The sequence below is a fragment of the Pundamilia nyererei genome, unplaced genomic scaffold, assembly GCF_000239375.1.
Source record: "Pundamilia nyererei isolate P.nyererei 1_Seehausen unplaced genomic scaffold, PunNye1.0 scaffold00223, whole genome shotgun sequence".
NCBI lineage: Eukaryota > Metazoa > Chordata > Actinopteri > Cichliformes > Cichlidae > Pundamilia > Pundamilia nyererei.
The window spans coordinates 16,966-32,574 of NW_005187624.1; the positions used below are offsets into that span (position 1 = coordinate 16,966).

Consider the following 15,609-nt stretch of genomic DNA (forward strand, 5'->3'; position numbering starts at 1 on the left):
CTACAATTCCCCTGTGGGAGAGGAGCTGGAGTGGGCAAATTATTTACTTGGAGGTCTTTCTTTCTTTTACCTTTTTTATCAGACAACGCAGAATCACACCGGTTACACATGCTCTTTTTGTTTTCATATTTTAATTTATATTTAATTGTGTTGTGGTTTGCAGTGTTTTGTGTTGTTTCACTTTAAATTTGTTTCACAGGAAAAAGCTGAAAATGCAAATGGTTAAAAGTAGAAATGTAAATAGTTGTTTTTAGTATTATAAGATTTATTTATTACCTTTTATGTGGAGTGAATAAATTAAAGTATATTTACGGTGGTCGCTAGAGACAAAGCATGTACAAACCCCAAAGTACGTAAAAACTCCAAAACACGTACAAACCACAACAGAAGTGCTCTAGGATGCTAGGATCCTAGTGGCTACACAAGCCAGAAAGTACCAACAACCGGATTTGGTATGTGGTAGTAACAGGTAAATGAACTTTTTTTTTTATTATTTGAATATATATGAGTGCTTGTGTATAAATACACAAACAATACACATATGCTTTCAATTGTGTAATTTAAGTGATCTAGGTAGCTCTGTTTTGGAAGTTCAGTTAATGCTAGAAATGTGTTTTGGAGTTTGTACATGCTTTGGAGTTTGTAGTGCTTTGTCTCTAGGGACCACCGTATATATTTATATATAAACATATATAAATAAAACCACTTTTTTTTACAATAGTAATTCCTTTTGAGCATAATTTTATATTGTTGTTAATAATAAATTAATTAAAGCAACAAAACAACCTGAAGAGTCGGCTGGGAACCGAAAGAGTCGAATCTTTTTAGTGAGTCGAGCCGAAAGAGCCGGTTCTCTAAAAAGAGCTGGAAATCCCATCAGTACTAAGTATCGCGAGTTTTGGGTGATTTGTCCCTCATCGAACACCATCGTGGGCTTATACAAACAATGCAGTACCACTCAGATATTCCCAAGTTTTTTTCAGGGTTTTACAAATAAGGACTTCGGCTGTGTCTCTAACATGTGAGATGTCTTTGTTACGGAGGGCTAAAACGTGGGAAATCTCTGAGTCTGAGGACAGCGACGCTGAAACAAAACCCGGTTTGGGCAGCGATAACAGCATCCAGACAGCCAGCAGAGAAAAGCAGGAGCAGGGTTCACACAATTCAGCAGCAAATAGGGGGGGGTCTGCTGCTCTGGCTCCTCCAGCAGCAGGTGGGTCCGGTACACCGAGTCCTGCCAGGAAACGTCGCAGTAAGGAGGAAATAGAAGAGGACAGGCTGAAAGTGAAGGAGAGGAAGGAGGCGAGAGAGAAACAGAGAGCGGCCAGAGCCCAGGAGCAGGAGGAGAGGAGACAGGAGCAGCAGAGGAGGAGAGAGGCAGCCAAGACCCTTAAGAGTCTCCGGCCAGAAAACTGCCTCAAATGCATCACTGTCTGCATACACCCAGGTACACACGGACACAGGGATGCCTTCAGGTGTCGCCGGAAATTAACTTTACAACTACAATTTGGGGCCAACTTTAAAAAATAAATAAATATGTGCAGATGTAAAATGACACGGGTATGATCTCGTTTGTGTTGACTGTATTTGTGCCATGTATGATCCCATCCCTGTCTCTTAAAGAGTATTTTCTGTATTTCTAGTTTACGATACAGTTTTCCACGGCATCTTTACTTCTTCAACACCCTGCATAAGCTCAAAAGCCTTCACGCCCCCACTCCACAGTCATTACCAATAACAAGATGTCCAGTTTGAATTTAAGGGGGAAAAAGTGCAGCAAAGTCAAACTGCAGTCTTGCATTTCCATCCTGGTCTAGGTTCCACATCAGTGACTCAATGCTCCTTGCAAGGGCCTGTCTAAATCTTTAAGAACCATTACCTAAGTACTGTTTAAGTAATGGCTGTTGTTTCCAGCCTAAAAGGCACCACCTTAAAAATGTCATTTTCCTTGACTATGACTTCTGCGGGGATGGCAGTGAGCTTTATAATGCACAAAAACGCACAAATTGCTGTGTTGTTTTGTGTCTTTCTTCAGTTCTTCTGCAGCAGGATGGCTCAGACGTCCTGCTGGACACTCTGGTTTCCCTTGACTGGAAGTTCAGCATCGAGAGCGAGCAGCTCGTTGGCAGCATCGCCTGGACCCAAGATTTACCTCAGGTAGGCAACTCACTCAATCTAGATTTAGCAATTTGCTACATTTTTGTTGATTCCCGTGAGGGATTACTGTTTTGGCTTTAGCAGGGAGAAGGTGGCATGGTCTCAGTGGTGGAGGAGGAAGAGCAGGTGCTTCTAGTCCTGAGTCTGGCTGATTTCATGGATGTAGTGATCTCTGTGAATAGAGTAAGCAGTCCTTTGAGCTGTTGTAATGGTGTCATTGACTGTATGAAGGAGCTGTGGCTCCTCGAACTCACACTGCGCTCTGCCACTCCGCAGATTATCCACAGCCAAGCGGTGGAGACGGGGGTGGGGTCTTTCTGGAGTCCGCTTTTGGAGTTTCTCAACCGTGATGGCAAGAAGGTGGTCACTCTGTTAGTGACAGACTCTGAGCCAGATTACAGGTCAGCTTAACTGGGAATACTTAACTTCCTCTGTTACCCAGTGGCTCCTTCACTTCTCCACTTTCTGATTATAAGTAAAGTGCGGAAACTGTATGACCTGACCTATTGTTTACCAACAGGTCAAACGCCCACAGTGTGCCTCTACAATACAAATTGGGGATGGATCATCTGGACATTGAGGAGGTCAGTTTGCTTTGAATCTCTGTCTTTCTTTCAAGGATTTGCGATTCTTACTTCCTGATTTTATCACATGTACACACAACTCACACAGCTGACCTACGTCAACTGCAATTTGCACATCAGGACACTTTGCACACTAAGTTCATTTTGTACATTAAGCTCCTTTGTACATCCATTTACATCAACATCTGCGTACCTCACTTGTCTTCACTTACTTATTGTTGTACTTATTTATTTATCTTTCATTATTTTTATCCTTATTGGTCTTGTTCCTTCAACCCTATCTAACTTGGCATTTGTGTATGGACAGCAAAGGAAGAATTTCATTGCACAGAGAGATGCTATTTCTCTGTACACATGACAATAAACACTTTGAATCTTGAACTCGTATACATCTTCAAAAAAGCTTGATGGATAACAAATCTCTCTCTATCTCTTTTTGAAACGCTTTCATCTCCAGGTTCTCGGGTATCTACAGCTCTACAAAAATATCTCCGTGGTTTTCCTGGATAGCTGGCAGGAGGTCACTGATCATGTTTGTGCTGTCACCAAAGCTTTGTCCAAACGCCCTTTCAAGTATGCCACAGTTCTGTGCCCTGACATAGACAGTATAGCGGCTGACTGTGAATTAATGAAACCTCCACTTTGTGCTCTTGCAGACTCCTGACAGAGGGAGCAGAACTGCCCTTTTGCGTGGATGGCTCATGGGCCAGTGGGGTTCGGGTAGAGAAGGATGGCTCCGGCCTGATTCAGGTCTGGAGCAGGCAGATCCAGCAGCTGAACAGAGTCAGCCCTGCTGTGGCCTCTGCTGTGACCGGATCCTATCCATCTCCCCAGCTGCTGCTACAGGTGAGGAGACGCTGTGGTCTGATAAGGTTTGCGTGAAGAAAAACTCTTCTTCTGTAATATGTTCTGTTCATTTTAGGCTTATAACAGCTTGGGGTCAGAGGAGGACAGAAAAGAGCTGCTCGCGGGCCTCTCGGCAAAAAGCGGAGGCAAAGAGAGACGCGTGGGACCGGAGATTTCAGCCCGAGTCTATCGCTGCCTCACAGCCCACAACCCCCAGCTGGTCCTGGACTAATCTGAGAGCAAGAAGACCGGGAGACATCAGCGAGGAGGAATCTGGTTTCTGATAATGCTCTGTCTCCACTTGGCTGCTAATATGTTAATGTTGATGTTTACAAGTTAAAAATATGCCTTGGATTTGAGATTTACTTTCCAGGAAAAGCACTTTTTCTTCTCATTTTAACTCCTGCAGATTAAATGTATTAGATTACCAGAATATAATCTGGAGTACCGGGAATAATGTGATGACTGTTTTTCAGCACAGCTTTTTGTGTATAAATAGGAGATATATAAGCTGCATAAATTGTATGTACATGTATGAATCTTTCTAGAATAAATAAGCTGAAGCAGGCACTTTCTAGTTTTTTGGTTTTATTTTAAAGAATGAACCTGAGTAAGAAAATCCATAAAGAAAAGTAGCAAAAACTGGAAATAGAAAATGAAACAAAAAAAAACTGCAGAGTGCAGTGCAGAGCTACCTTTGACATTTAAGCAAAATGGCGATTACAAAACACGTTTACAAAAAGTCGATTTCACAGTATCAAAAAGCACCTCTGTTCCTTCCAGAGTCTACGGCTTTCTAGAAGTTTACCTTTTGTTTGCCTCTTCTCTCTCTGAATCTAACCTCTTTAAATGGCAGCAGGCCTCATCTCTCACTCGCACACACACACACACACACACACTCTCTCACACACACACTCTTTGTTCTTGTTCATTTCAACATTATGTGGAAGACAAATACTTGTTACATAGCAAACAAATAAGCAACGATCCACTCAAATGTTGGCTAAAATATCTCTCTGTGATCAACAAAAGGAGAAATTTGTGGCAACGGTAGAAAAGCTGTGTGCCAATTTTCTTTCTTTTTTGTCAAACATCTCCTCCGCTGGACCACGTTGTCAAGTCCAACGGCACCTTTTGCACTGATAATCTTCTGGCTCGGAGCAGCAGCTCTCGTAGTCGCTGCTGGGAGGAGATGGGGGACAGGAGCAAGCGCTGGAATGAGTTTGAGGTGACGGGTAAGGGTCCGTGTTGGGAATCGGACTGGTGCAGGGGCTGGGGGAGGCACAGGCACTGGACACCGGGCTCAGGTTGGGGCAGGGGCTCGAAGGCAGGCTCGTCTTGCCGAAATCCTCCTGCTCCTCTGAGGGTTCGGGGCTGCTGCTGAGGCTGAAGACCCAGCCCAGCTGTATGTGGAGGAGGACGCGCAGGCCGGGGGGCAGATCCAGGGCATTAAACAGGTCTGGGCAACACGGCAACATTTGGCGCAGCCTTGCACAGCAAAGGTACTGCAGGGAGGTGGGTGTATAGCAGGCCTGCATCACCTTCATGCTGCTCTTGGCTGCTGTGGAGCACACCATGGGGTACAACTTCTTGTTGTGTAACCTTGTTGCAGCCACACCTGTTGGCAGGACAGGCAGAGCCCATTGGGATTATTAGAATATGCAGACAAACGTAACTAACTGAAAAATGGATGCAGTCCGTTCGCCCTAAACCAGTTACCTACATCTCTAATGTGGCTATACCCCCACCCCCCGATGGCGCCAGCTACTTGAAGGTTGACGCCAAGGAGAACAACAACATGCTTCCAAGAGATATGATAACGAGAACAACCTGACTCTCTGCCCTATTCCTCAAGGCCACCTGCGTAGGCTGCGGACTGTTGATCTTGGCCTAACAGGCGAAAGGACACTTTCTCAAGCTGAACTCAGGACACACACCCCGACACGCACACATGCGTGTCGTGCACTCACCACACTCCCTTCCACGGATCCAACGCCTCCTCCCATGCTTACCTCGCACCCGATGGAGACAGCGGCTCAGCTGGAGGCGCGAGTAATCGCAGTGACCATGACCACTGTGTACATTGGTGCACCCACCCTCCCCACTTATATTGCTTATCTGTGTTTCATGGTGTTACAGTGTGATGATATCTGTGCTTCTTTATGTGCTATGGAGGTTTTTGTTTTCTCCTCATGATGACTCACTTGTTGGAAGTCATCATGGGCAGAAACCATTTTTTTTCTCCTGAATTGCCCCTATGTGTTACACATCTCACTGTCCATCCCTTTTTTTTGCTGCCTAGCCTGACCTGTCTCCCCAGTGTTTGTATATTTTATGTATGGTCGAGTAGGTCTGTCGTTTCAGCTGCAGGCAACTGCAACCGACAAATAAAGCTTCTACTTATCCTTAAAACGCAGGAAAACACAAACCTATGCAGTGCCGGTTCTTGTAGAAGGTGAGGGTGCCGTGCCACGTATCCAGGTGCACTCCGATGATCGAGCCTTGACCGAACCGAGAAGAGAATTTTATTTTGTCCCCTTTGTGCTGGAACAGACCTTTGAACACACAGAGAAACATTTTTGTTTTATTTACTGTTTTCTTATCAATCAAAGTCAATATATCTGATAACTCACCGGTGTAGGAGAGCCCCCAGCTGTCTTCATCATGGCCCAGCAGACTGCCAAAGTTGTACTTGAACTTCTCCAGGTTCACCTCTGAAGTTCCAACTCCCACCATCTACACCAGAAAAGCAAAACAAAACAAACATTTTAAAAATGTTCATTTTCAGGTCACTTTGTTACAACTTTAGTATTCTTTTAGCTTCTCTTACGCACCATATCTGTCCCGTAGACAGGGGAGGTCATCTTGATTTCCCAGTAGTGTTGGCCGTCTGCGAGCTCCTTGTTGCCACGGATTGCAGCGGTGCCGCAGCTGTAGTCTGAGTGAAAGCTCACCTTCCTGTTGTCACAGCTCAGAAAGGCTCCAGAGGACTTACAGTGGTCATCCCACACCCAGTCAAAACCTGGACACACGCCATGCACGAGCAGTTATGCCAGATGTTCTTCCAAAAACGAAGCACACCGACGTTTCTTGGCTTTTCATCTACCGCCACTTTAAGGCTGTTCATCATGCAGTTTTGAGGGATCTGTGATCAAATAGCTTTAAACTTCGTGGCACCGCTATATGCTGTGCTCAGTATAATTTGCAGATGGTAACATCTTAATGGGTAAATGTTACAGCTGCTTATCATGAGCGTGTTAGATCTATCGGTGTACGTGACTCTCAGCCTTCTTATTCTGTTCATGAGTTTGCAAAGGAAATAAATGAAGATGTTGATTTCTGACCATCCTGAACCTTAAACATGACACTGATAGTGAAAGCTTGTTGTGGCACTAATCACACCTTTACAATGCACAGAAGTTGGAATATGAATGAATATAGTGCTAATATTCCCCGACAGACAGCCGTAAGCATATAAAGACTCTACAACATGCCTAAATTATAATATTGTTTACATGCATCTTTATGCTGTCTTTCATCAGCTTCTGCTCACCTTTGTCCTCCTCCCCATAGAGACAGTCACTGATGACGCCAAGAAGCGGACTGAGCTCTTCCTCTGGGTCACAGTGGAAGAAAGACTCCCGTTTCACTGGTACTGTGCTTGGCAATGCCACCACCTCAGAGACAGTCTGGAAACCGGCCCGGTAATCCACCTCAGGCTCCAAGTCACTGATCTGGTTGACGCAAACATTACAAACAGGATCCTGTAAGTCCACGGACGTGGCCCTAGTCCAGGGGGGCAGTGAGCTCCAGCAGTAGAGCTGAATCAGGATCACAACAAATTGCTATCAAAGAGCAACATAGGTTGCCAAGGCTGAATGGAAAAAAAAGGGGAAAGTTTGCAATCTAAAGAGCCAGGCGGGAACTTGTGTGCTATGTTTTTGAACACTGTGTATCACTAGTGATGTGAGGTCATGCATACAAGCAAGTAAACTTAGAAGATTCTTTAAAAGTATTGGGCGTGCTGTCATGTCATGACCACATTTCACACACTGCTATTCCAGAAAGTGAACAGTCCAAGTGGAAAAACTAGCTGTACTTACTCTAAATAGAACTATTCTGTTTCACATTGCAGGGATACGGTTCTTGATTTCCAGTGAAACCACTTTTCCATTTAGCCCAGTTTCAATTATATTCCAGTAAACACAAACAGGAAAGTCTCACCTGTGCGACTGTCCGACCCTCCTGTTCCTCTCTGTCTGATGACTGGATCACAGCCATGGCATCTGTCTCTTGCCAGGTTTGACTCCAGGCCAAGTGCCGAGCCCGTCCGTTTCTGCCTCTTCTTAGCATTGTAGTTCTGTGGAAAGCCAACCCAGCACCTGATGACCAGCTGGCACAAGTACAGGAGGCCACGTATTTCTTATTTATGTCAAGTGCAGTCACTGCTAAACTCCTGCTTAGCACTGTACGTGTACTTGTTAAATATCAACACTTCACCGAGTTCTTTTGATTCCTCATAGGCATCCGATGGAAGACAACACACTGCTCAGTAGATCATTTCACACTTTGATTCTCTTACACAATACTTCTAGAAGAGAGACGCTTCCTGCATGACACATTGCCGCGGATCTCAAAATGGTGGTGTGCCCCTAACAGTTTTATTACCAGCTCGCTCATTCAAGTCTAAACAACAGCGTTTCAGCAACTTTTCACTAGAAGGTGGTCCCCTGTTATCTACTTTTTCCCAAGCAAGCATGAGCGAGAGTCTAAAGCATTCCACTCCCCAAGGACACGTAGTCTAATGCCTTTATTTTTCAGGGCCGCGTCCACTTAATACTACACTGTATAATTATATGACACTTTAGTTAATATAAAGCCCCCCCTCCCCCCTTGTATAAAATCTGGTGAGGGTTGTCTAGGAATAAGCAGCATACCGACTTATCTAAATTTAACTGCAAAATAAGGCCCAGGCCCAAAAACATGTCTGAACCACCTCTCACTGCTATCATATTTCACCAGTTTCTAACAAACCTGCAGGGCAACTGAAAGTAGGTCAATCCAAACTACTCTCTGTCAATTCAGCTGTTTTGTTTGCTGACCTTATTTTTCACTTCCATATATGATATTACAGTTAGAGACAAGCTGCACGATTTACTGTGAGGAAGCCTTTCTAGTCACCTCGAATGATCTTTGTGTGTCAGCTTCTCTATTTCCATCTGTCCCATATGCCACAGTTAGCAACAGGATGTGTTTTCATGCACGCCTTTGACTTTTTAAAGCTGACCCCCATGCTTCACAGGACTCCCATGCTTCACAGGACTCCCAGGGTCACCTGACCACTGATAAGTGGGTCAGGTGTAACAGCAATTACAGCTAAAATAAGAAACCTATATCATTTGTATCATGTGATTTTGGCTGTTAACAGAGCAATAATTCAATTCAGTTTTATTTATATGGCGCCAAATCACAACACTACTCGTCTCAAGCTGTAACGTAAAGATTCCAACAAGCATATGACCACCTTTGAGCAAGAACTTGGCAACAGTGAGGAGGAAAACAGGCTGGAAACTCTGACAGAAACAGGCTCAAGGAGTGGCAGCCAGTAAACAGCTATAAAATGCGCGCACACTATTGAGACTACAATAATAGCTGACTGCAGTCAATTACAGATGAAGCTGTCAACAACACTGTTTTCATTCTTAGTTAGCTTTACTCGTTAAAAACACTGTAATTACAAATGCAATAACCAGAACATCACCAGACTGTGTGTGCTGTTTCAAACATCGAATCTAATCTTATTCAAACTGTTTACCAAATGCACAATCACATGCCTCAATGGCAGCGTTTGCCTCTCTGAAATGTACCCTTGTTTACAAAATAATATGAGTAGCAGACTCATTATACCCTGTAATAACATACAGTTAACGACCCAAACCATAACCAGAGCCTTTATTTGCTAAAAACTACACATCTTGAGTTGTTAACTCTCCTGGTTAATGCCTGCAGGGAACAGCTGGTTACCGCTTTGCAAACAGGTGCAGGAGATGAGTGCCATTAATTTAGATTAGTTAGTCTGGAGCTAGTCTCATTTTAATTGGGCCTTACCCTACATTACTCTAAATGCATCATCATCCGGAGCACCGAGTTTGAGCAGCTCCTTTGTCAGTCTATGTAAGGACAGGTATGGTGCCAGTGGACTGCCACAGCAATAATGAAGGCACGTTTAAAACTACTGAAAATGTACGCATGTACCTGAATCTGATCCATTTCCTCATGAAGGAATGCTGTCTACTTCATAACGCTTGCGATGAATCGTTCCGTTAAATATGATCAGATCCTTTATCTTAGCACATATATAACAGGCAGTGCAACAGGACTGTGTCATTCCCAGCAGGAATTCTGTGCTTACCTTGCTGTAGTCTTCCTGCTCACTGTGTTGCAGTTGCTCATTGGTGTGTCTCTATATCCAAGTGTGTCACGGGTGCAGCGTGCATCTGTCCCACTTCTTACAAGACAGAAGTAAACATTACTTCTCCACGCCCTCTTCACAGCTTATTGGATAAGACCTGTGTGGAGGAGGAGTTCATGTTGGTTTGTGTAGTCACCTAGTTGCGGTATTTATAAAGCATAATAACTATATATTAATTATATATAGGGTATATTCATGCTGTGGGATTGTTGCTACTGAACAGATTCTGATCTGTGGGTTGCTGATAATACAAACCTGGAGACGAATAAGTTGGCATGAACGCCAAAATCACCTCAAATTTCTACAGGTGTGCAATTGAGAGCTTGCTGACGAGCTGCATTACAGTTTGGTACAGAAGCTGCTCTGCCAGCAGCCGTAAATCACTACAGAGGGTGGTGAAGGCAGCAGAGCACATCACTGGCATGAGGCTTCCTGTCATTCAGGACATTTGTCTTCACCGTAAAGCACACAGCATCATCAAGGAGCACAGCCACCCAGCACATAAGCTCTTCTCCTTATTACCATCTGGCAGACGTTACAGGAGTCTGTTTGCTTTACAAGTACTCTGTTTAATCTGCACTGGTCACTCCACTTTATTGATATTTATATTTTTTTTTAAAAGTGCAATACTGTAACAACTGCCACAAAAGAAAACCTTCTGTACTGTTCAGTCTGTACTGCTGCTCATTCCTGTGCAATATCCCATCTGCCTCCCCGTCACATTCCTATTTAAGATTTTTTCCCCACACTGTATGTCTACAAAAAACAAAGAAAAAAAGGCTGAAAATGTGTGCACGTCTAATTCAGGCGAAGTTTTGTGTTTTAAATGGAAAGACGAATTGTGAAAACACATCTTCAATACGATCCATTTAAGAAAAAGAGAGAACGCTAAAGAGGAAAATCAAATCCATGGGCATGGGTGTTGTGCGTCACTCCGAAATTTCTCTAAAATGGGCTTGGCACTCCTCTCGTAATAAAGTCTTATAACCCCAAAAACTATAAACCATATTCATCCGTCCCAACAAGTTGCTCTGTGATTTTTTTTGGGGTCCCAAGCAAAAACAAACGTAAAAAAAACAATTTTTTTCTGCTTTTCTCCAAAAAGCGTTTACACAGAAGTAAAGTGTCTGTGAAGGTTCTCAGTCATCCAGGTCATCGTAGTCAAAGGAAGTAAAGTATTTTAAACACGACATTTAATTAAAACTGTTGCTTTCTGGTCAGATAACAGTCTCAACCAAAGATTAAAAAAAATTGGCGTGGTAGGACTCTAGATTTCGACCCAGATTAAAATAATGATCACCATTATCATGCAGTCAAGGGCGAGTTTACTCTGTTTTTGAACGTTTGCTTCGCTCTTGAATGCAGCGCACTACCCTTCAGAAACCTATTGGTTGTGTTTAAAGAAAGGCGGGACTTGGATGTAGGATGTATTGTATGATTGGATAGGTGCTGCGTGACTATATCGGAAGTTGATCCCTCATGTTCTGTGCGCATATTTGATATCCAAAATATGGAAGAAATTAATGGTAAGTCGAAGTTACCGGCGAACAAAAGTATTCGCAGATACCTGCAGTTTTTAATTATCATATATTTTGTGTATTGTCATGCTAGGAGACGGTAGTTGACGGTTAATTTAGCCAATTAACTACCAGAAGCTAACTGACCGTTTCAGATTATGTTTGACTGTCGTTTGCTAAGGATTAACCACCGTGTCGTTCAATACTCAGTAAAAGTGGGTACAGTATAAACATGTATAATTATATAGTTACTGTGCACTGTAACGACAGTAACTTGATGCTGAACTTGTGAACTGGGCTCGTGCCCTCCGCACTATCTAAAACCTGTTTCCAGATTAGGTAGAGTGTCTCATAGCTTGTTTAAATTTAAACTAATAAAGCCTTAATTTATTAGTTTTTTCTGCTTTTTAAATCAGATGGAAACTTGGGCCAGGTCCGACACGTTGTGTTGGTTCTGTCAGGGAAAGGAGGAGTGGGAAAGAGCACCATCACCACAGAGCTGGCGCTGGCCCTGAAGCATGCTGGGAAGAAGGTGAGCTTAGTTCATGTCAAGATATGCCACCATGTAGGGCTGTGCGATATGACCAAAATCTCATATCCCGATATAAGACATCTATCGTCCCGATAACGATATAAATCACAAAAATGTAACATTTTCTGTAAATTCTGTGAATCTCGGGCAGCTCCATCTTGCGGGAAGTATTTCCAGCTGCGCGTCATGTAGCTGGAGTAGAGTGTTTTAACCGATGCATGAAACTATACATTTTTAGACACAAGTTGTAACAGCCACCGTTTTCTTTGTGAGTGTACTTACACGGAGTGCTGTGGGGAAAAGCCTGTTCTAACGTTTGAGTCTAAGGTTTATTTTTTAGCACCTGGCGGCTCTTTTTTACTTCTCATCCGTAAATAATCTGCTCTTTCACGTGATTCAGTTTATTTTGAAAAGTCTCAACAGGATCTTGAGCTTTATTGTGAAAGGTTTATGTGGAAGATAAACAAGCGGACACGCGATGGTGTTACCGTCATTGTTGCTAACCACAACGCATAAAAAAACGGGCTTGTCCGTCCATAGTGTGGTTATATTAAATATAAGAGAAAGAGAGAACTTTAATATAGCCACTACAGTGACCATCAAAACATGAAAAAATATTACCGTAAACAGTTTATTTTGCGACACCACGAAACAAAGGATAGCGTAAAATGAAACGACAGACGTTTTTATATCGTCATCCGATATCGTTACATCGAACAGCCCTACCACCATGCTGTTATATTACAACACATTATAATGCTTAATTGGATTCATTATTTTTTTTTAAATGGAGAAATCACCCATCAGTGTTACTGTTTTGTTTTGCTATGCCTGACTATGTTCATACAAATGGGAAGCTCATTCAGGAACGAACTTCTGGTTTAATCAGGTTGGCATCCTCGACGTTGACCTCTGTGGGCCAAGCATTCCTCGTATGCTGAGTATGGGCCGGCCCGACGTGCACCAGTGTGACTCGGGTTGGGTGCCGGTATACACTGACACCCAGAAGAGCTTGGCCCTTATGTCTATTGGCTTTCTATTGGAAGACCCAGATGAAGCTGTGGTGTGGAGGGGTCCCAAGAAAACAGGTATCTGCTAGACTACTAATCTGAAAGACTTGAACTGTACAAGACCTGTGAAGGTGCTCTTCAAGACATCCTTTGAGGTCTTGAAGAGCACCACAAACAAGCACCCTGTGCTTCCCAAGAATCTCCAACCCTGTGTGCATTCACAGTACTAAGTTTAAGTAATTGTGCAATGTGACTGTTTGCGTCACCAGCCCAGTGTTTGAAGACTTTGCTGTTGAGCTCAAGTTTGTTCTACCATTCATCCTATCCATGTCTGCATGTGCTTTACCCACAGCTTTGATTGGTCAGTTTGTGTCAGATGTAGCTTGGGGAGAGCTGGATGTGCTGCTGGTGGACACACCGCCCGGGACATCAGATGAGCATTTGGCCGTACTCGAAAACCTTAAGAAGCACAGAGTGGATGGAGCCATTTTGGTCACCACCCCTCAGGTACATATCAGAATGAGGCAAGAAAAAACACACGTTTTATATAGTAAGGTAAATAACAACACTGGCCATCACTGCACCTCTCTTGTGTAGTATTTTCTGCAAAGACCAAAATATGTTGTCATATATTCCTTTTATTGGGGTCATTATTACAGACAGAACTGCTGGACCACCTAATGCATGCTAATAAAAACACTCTTTTATGAATGACACTCAAAGTAAGTTGGTCATGTATTTTCTTACAGGCAGTATCTACAGGTGATGTGAGAAGAGAGATCACCTTCTGCAAGAAGACAGGTGTACGGATCCTGGGGATCGTAGAAAACATGAGTGGATTTGTTTGTCCACACTGCTCTGTGAGTGAGCCTTTATGCTGCTGTTTATTTGTTCTACTGAAATATACAACTTATCAGACACTGTGCTCCTTTTAATATGTCCTAAGTTATTTACTCACCAAACTATGTTCATTTAGCACTCTTCTAGTCTTATCTCCGTTTTTTGGTTCTCCATTTAGAATAACCTGATTTTATTTTAATCATTACCTTTTTCGTTTTTTTTTAAGGAGTGCAGCAATGTATTCTCAAAGGGTGGTGGTGAAGAGTTGGCCAAAATGACTGGGTCTGTGTTTCTAGGTGAGTCACAGCAGTGAATTACTTGTAATGCTAGCATGCAGCCACAAGGTGTCTCGGTACACTAGCAGGAAGTGTCACTCCTGACCCACCAGTCATGATTCTGGGGGTTTTCCATCACTTCCATGCTGCTTAAAGTCTATGCAGACATTTTGTTCAAAAGAATGATGCATAACTGATCAGTAGGTGTCACTCAGATGAATAGATAATTCAATAATTTCTCCTGACTGCGTAACCACTGTTCGAAAATCAATAATGCAGCTCGATCAGCTCACCAGTGGCATTGAGTCGCCAGCTTTAGCCAGCACACAAAACTATAGCACATTTCATCAATGACTAATTTGAGTTGCACTACTAACAGAGGATGCTGGGATGTGTATTAAGAGTTAACCTCATGTGGGATCAGTCATCTCTTTTCACTCATTTCAGGTTGTGTGCCATTGGATCCTCTTCTCAGCGCCAGTATAGAGGAGGGCAGAGACTTCACACAGTCATTTCCTGACAGTGCCACCTTCAGTGCCATTAGCAGTATTTCTCAGACTTTGCTCAACAGCCTACAAACTGACTGAGACAGATTTTGCATAGTTGTGCTGTGAAAACTACATGAGAAGTGTTGACTTCCTTTGTTTAGTTCCAGCCTTATGTAACCATTTACTGATCATGCTGGTAGTGTCCGTTATCTCTGCTGCACAGCAGACTTTGTGCATATGTCTGCTGAAGCTGCACTTGTTGTGGTTTGAAGATTGTCGGCTCTGAGCGCGGAACAAAACAAAGATAACTACTGTTAACAACTCAGCTGACCTTTCTTTGTATGTTGGTCTGTAATACGATGGTAAGCTGTGCAGCCCAAGAGAGGCTTTAAACGACAATAAAATATGGAGTACTGAAAACGCTACAGTCTGTGTGTTTGGACGCAAGTCAAATCTAAGTTGGAATCTTTAATTCAATTGTGAAAACATTCACGTCGACACATCAGGATAAATTCAATACCAGTGACAATACAGGTTTGTCGATTGGTGCTTCGGTAAAATGCGTCAGCAGCAGTGCCATTTTCAGAAAACAAGACTCCAGATCAAATTGGTCAAGTCCATGTAGGAAACTAGGTCGAATTTTGCATACTAATCTCCCTGTTACATCCTACAACACATCTCCCAAACACCATTTAACCCTCATTTTTTGCAATGATATTATTTAAATCTGATATCATAAGTCTTGATTCTTGATCTGGATCATAATCTTCTGAAACCAGCCTGTGCTTCAGGTTCATATTCCAACAGCAACAAAACACTAAAACCCATGCAGGATTCTTACGGCTGGAATGTGGAAGAGATGAAGTACATCCACGGATGAGGGGAGGA

General features: G+C 43.1%; 3 protein-coding genes across 5 annotated transcripts; 2 read left to right on the top strand and 1 right to left on the bottom strand.

Moving 5' to 3' along the window:
- The first annotated feature begins 912 nt into the window (after positions 1-912).
- On the top strand, positions 913-4,151 carry eme2 (essential meiotic structure-specific endonuclease subunit 2). 2 transcript variants are annotated; one of them, XM_005748456.1, is made up of 8 exons: positions 913-1,447; positions 2,036-2,157; positions 2,239-2,340; positions 2,434-2,558; positions 2,678-2,741; positions 3,199-3,314; positions 3,398-3,587; positions 3,664-4,151. In XM_005748456.1, the coding sequence occupies exons 1-8, from the start codon at positions 1,027-1,029 to the stop codon at positions 3,817-3,819; spliced, it is 1,296 nt and encodes a 431-aa protein (XP_005748513.1). In that variant the 5' UTR covers positions 913-1,026; the 3' UTR covers positions 3,820-4,151. The 2 variants fall into 2 exon arrangements, with proteins under 2 accessions (XP_005748513.1, XP_005748514.1); XM_005748457.1 differs by having other exon boundaries at positions 2,242-2,340.
- A 14-nt stretch (positions 4,152-4,165) lies between these two features.
- Positions 4,166-10,085, bottom strand: spsb3b (splA/ryanodine receptor domain and SOCS box containing 3b). 2 transcript variants are annotated; one of them, XM_005748458.2, is made up of 7 exons: positions 10,000-10,085; positions 7,812-7,947; positions 7,141-7,321; positions 6,422-6,609; positions 6,221-6,323; positions 6,017-6,142; positions 4,166-5,205 (listed from the first exon to the last, which is right to left on the bottom strand). In XM_005748458.2, the coding sequence occupies exons 1-7, from the start codon at positions 10,038-10,040 to the stop codon at positions 4,703-4,705; spliced, it is 1,278 nt and encodes a 425-aa protein (XP_005748515.1). In that variant the 5' UTR covers positions 10,041-10,085; the 3' UTR covers positions 4,166-4,702. The 2 variants fall into 2 exon arrangements, with proteins under 2 accessions (XP_005748515.1, XP_013770235.1); XM_013914781.1 differs by having other exon boundaries at positions 7,141-7,408.
- A 1,387-nt stretch (positions 10,086-11,472) lies between these two features.
- On the top strand, positions 11,473-15,141 carry nubp2 (nucleotide binding protein 2 (MinD homolog, E. coli)). Its single transcript, XM_005748460.1, has 7 exons — positions 11,473-11,585; positions 11,993-12,108; positions 12,998-13,196; positions 13,471-13,625; positions 13,868-13,978; positions 14,185-14,254; positions 14,681-15,141. Exons 1-7 carry the CDS (start codon positions 11,570-11,572, stop codon positions 14,818-14,820), a joined length of 807 nt encoding a protein of 268 aa, XP_005748517.1. The 5' UTR covers positions 11,473-11,569; the 3' UTR covers positions 14,821-15,141.
- Positions 15,142-15,609: the final 468 nt, after the last annotated feature.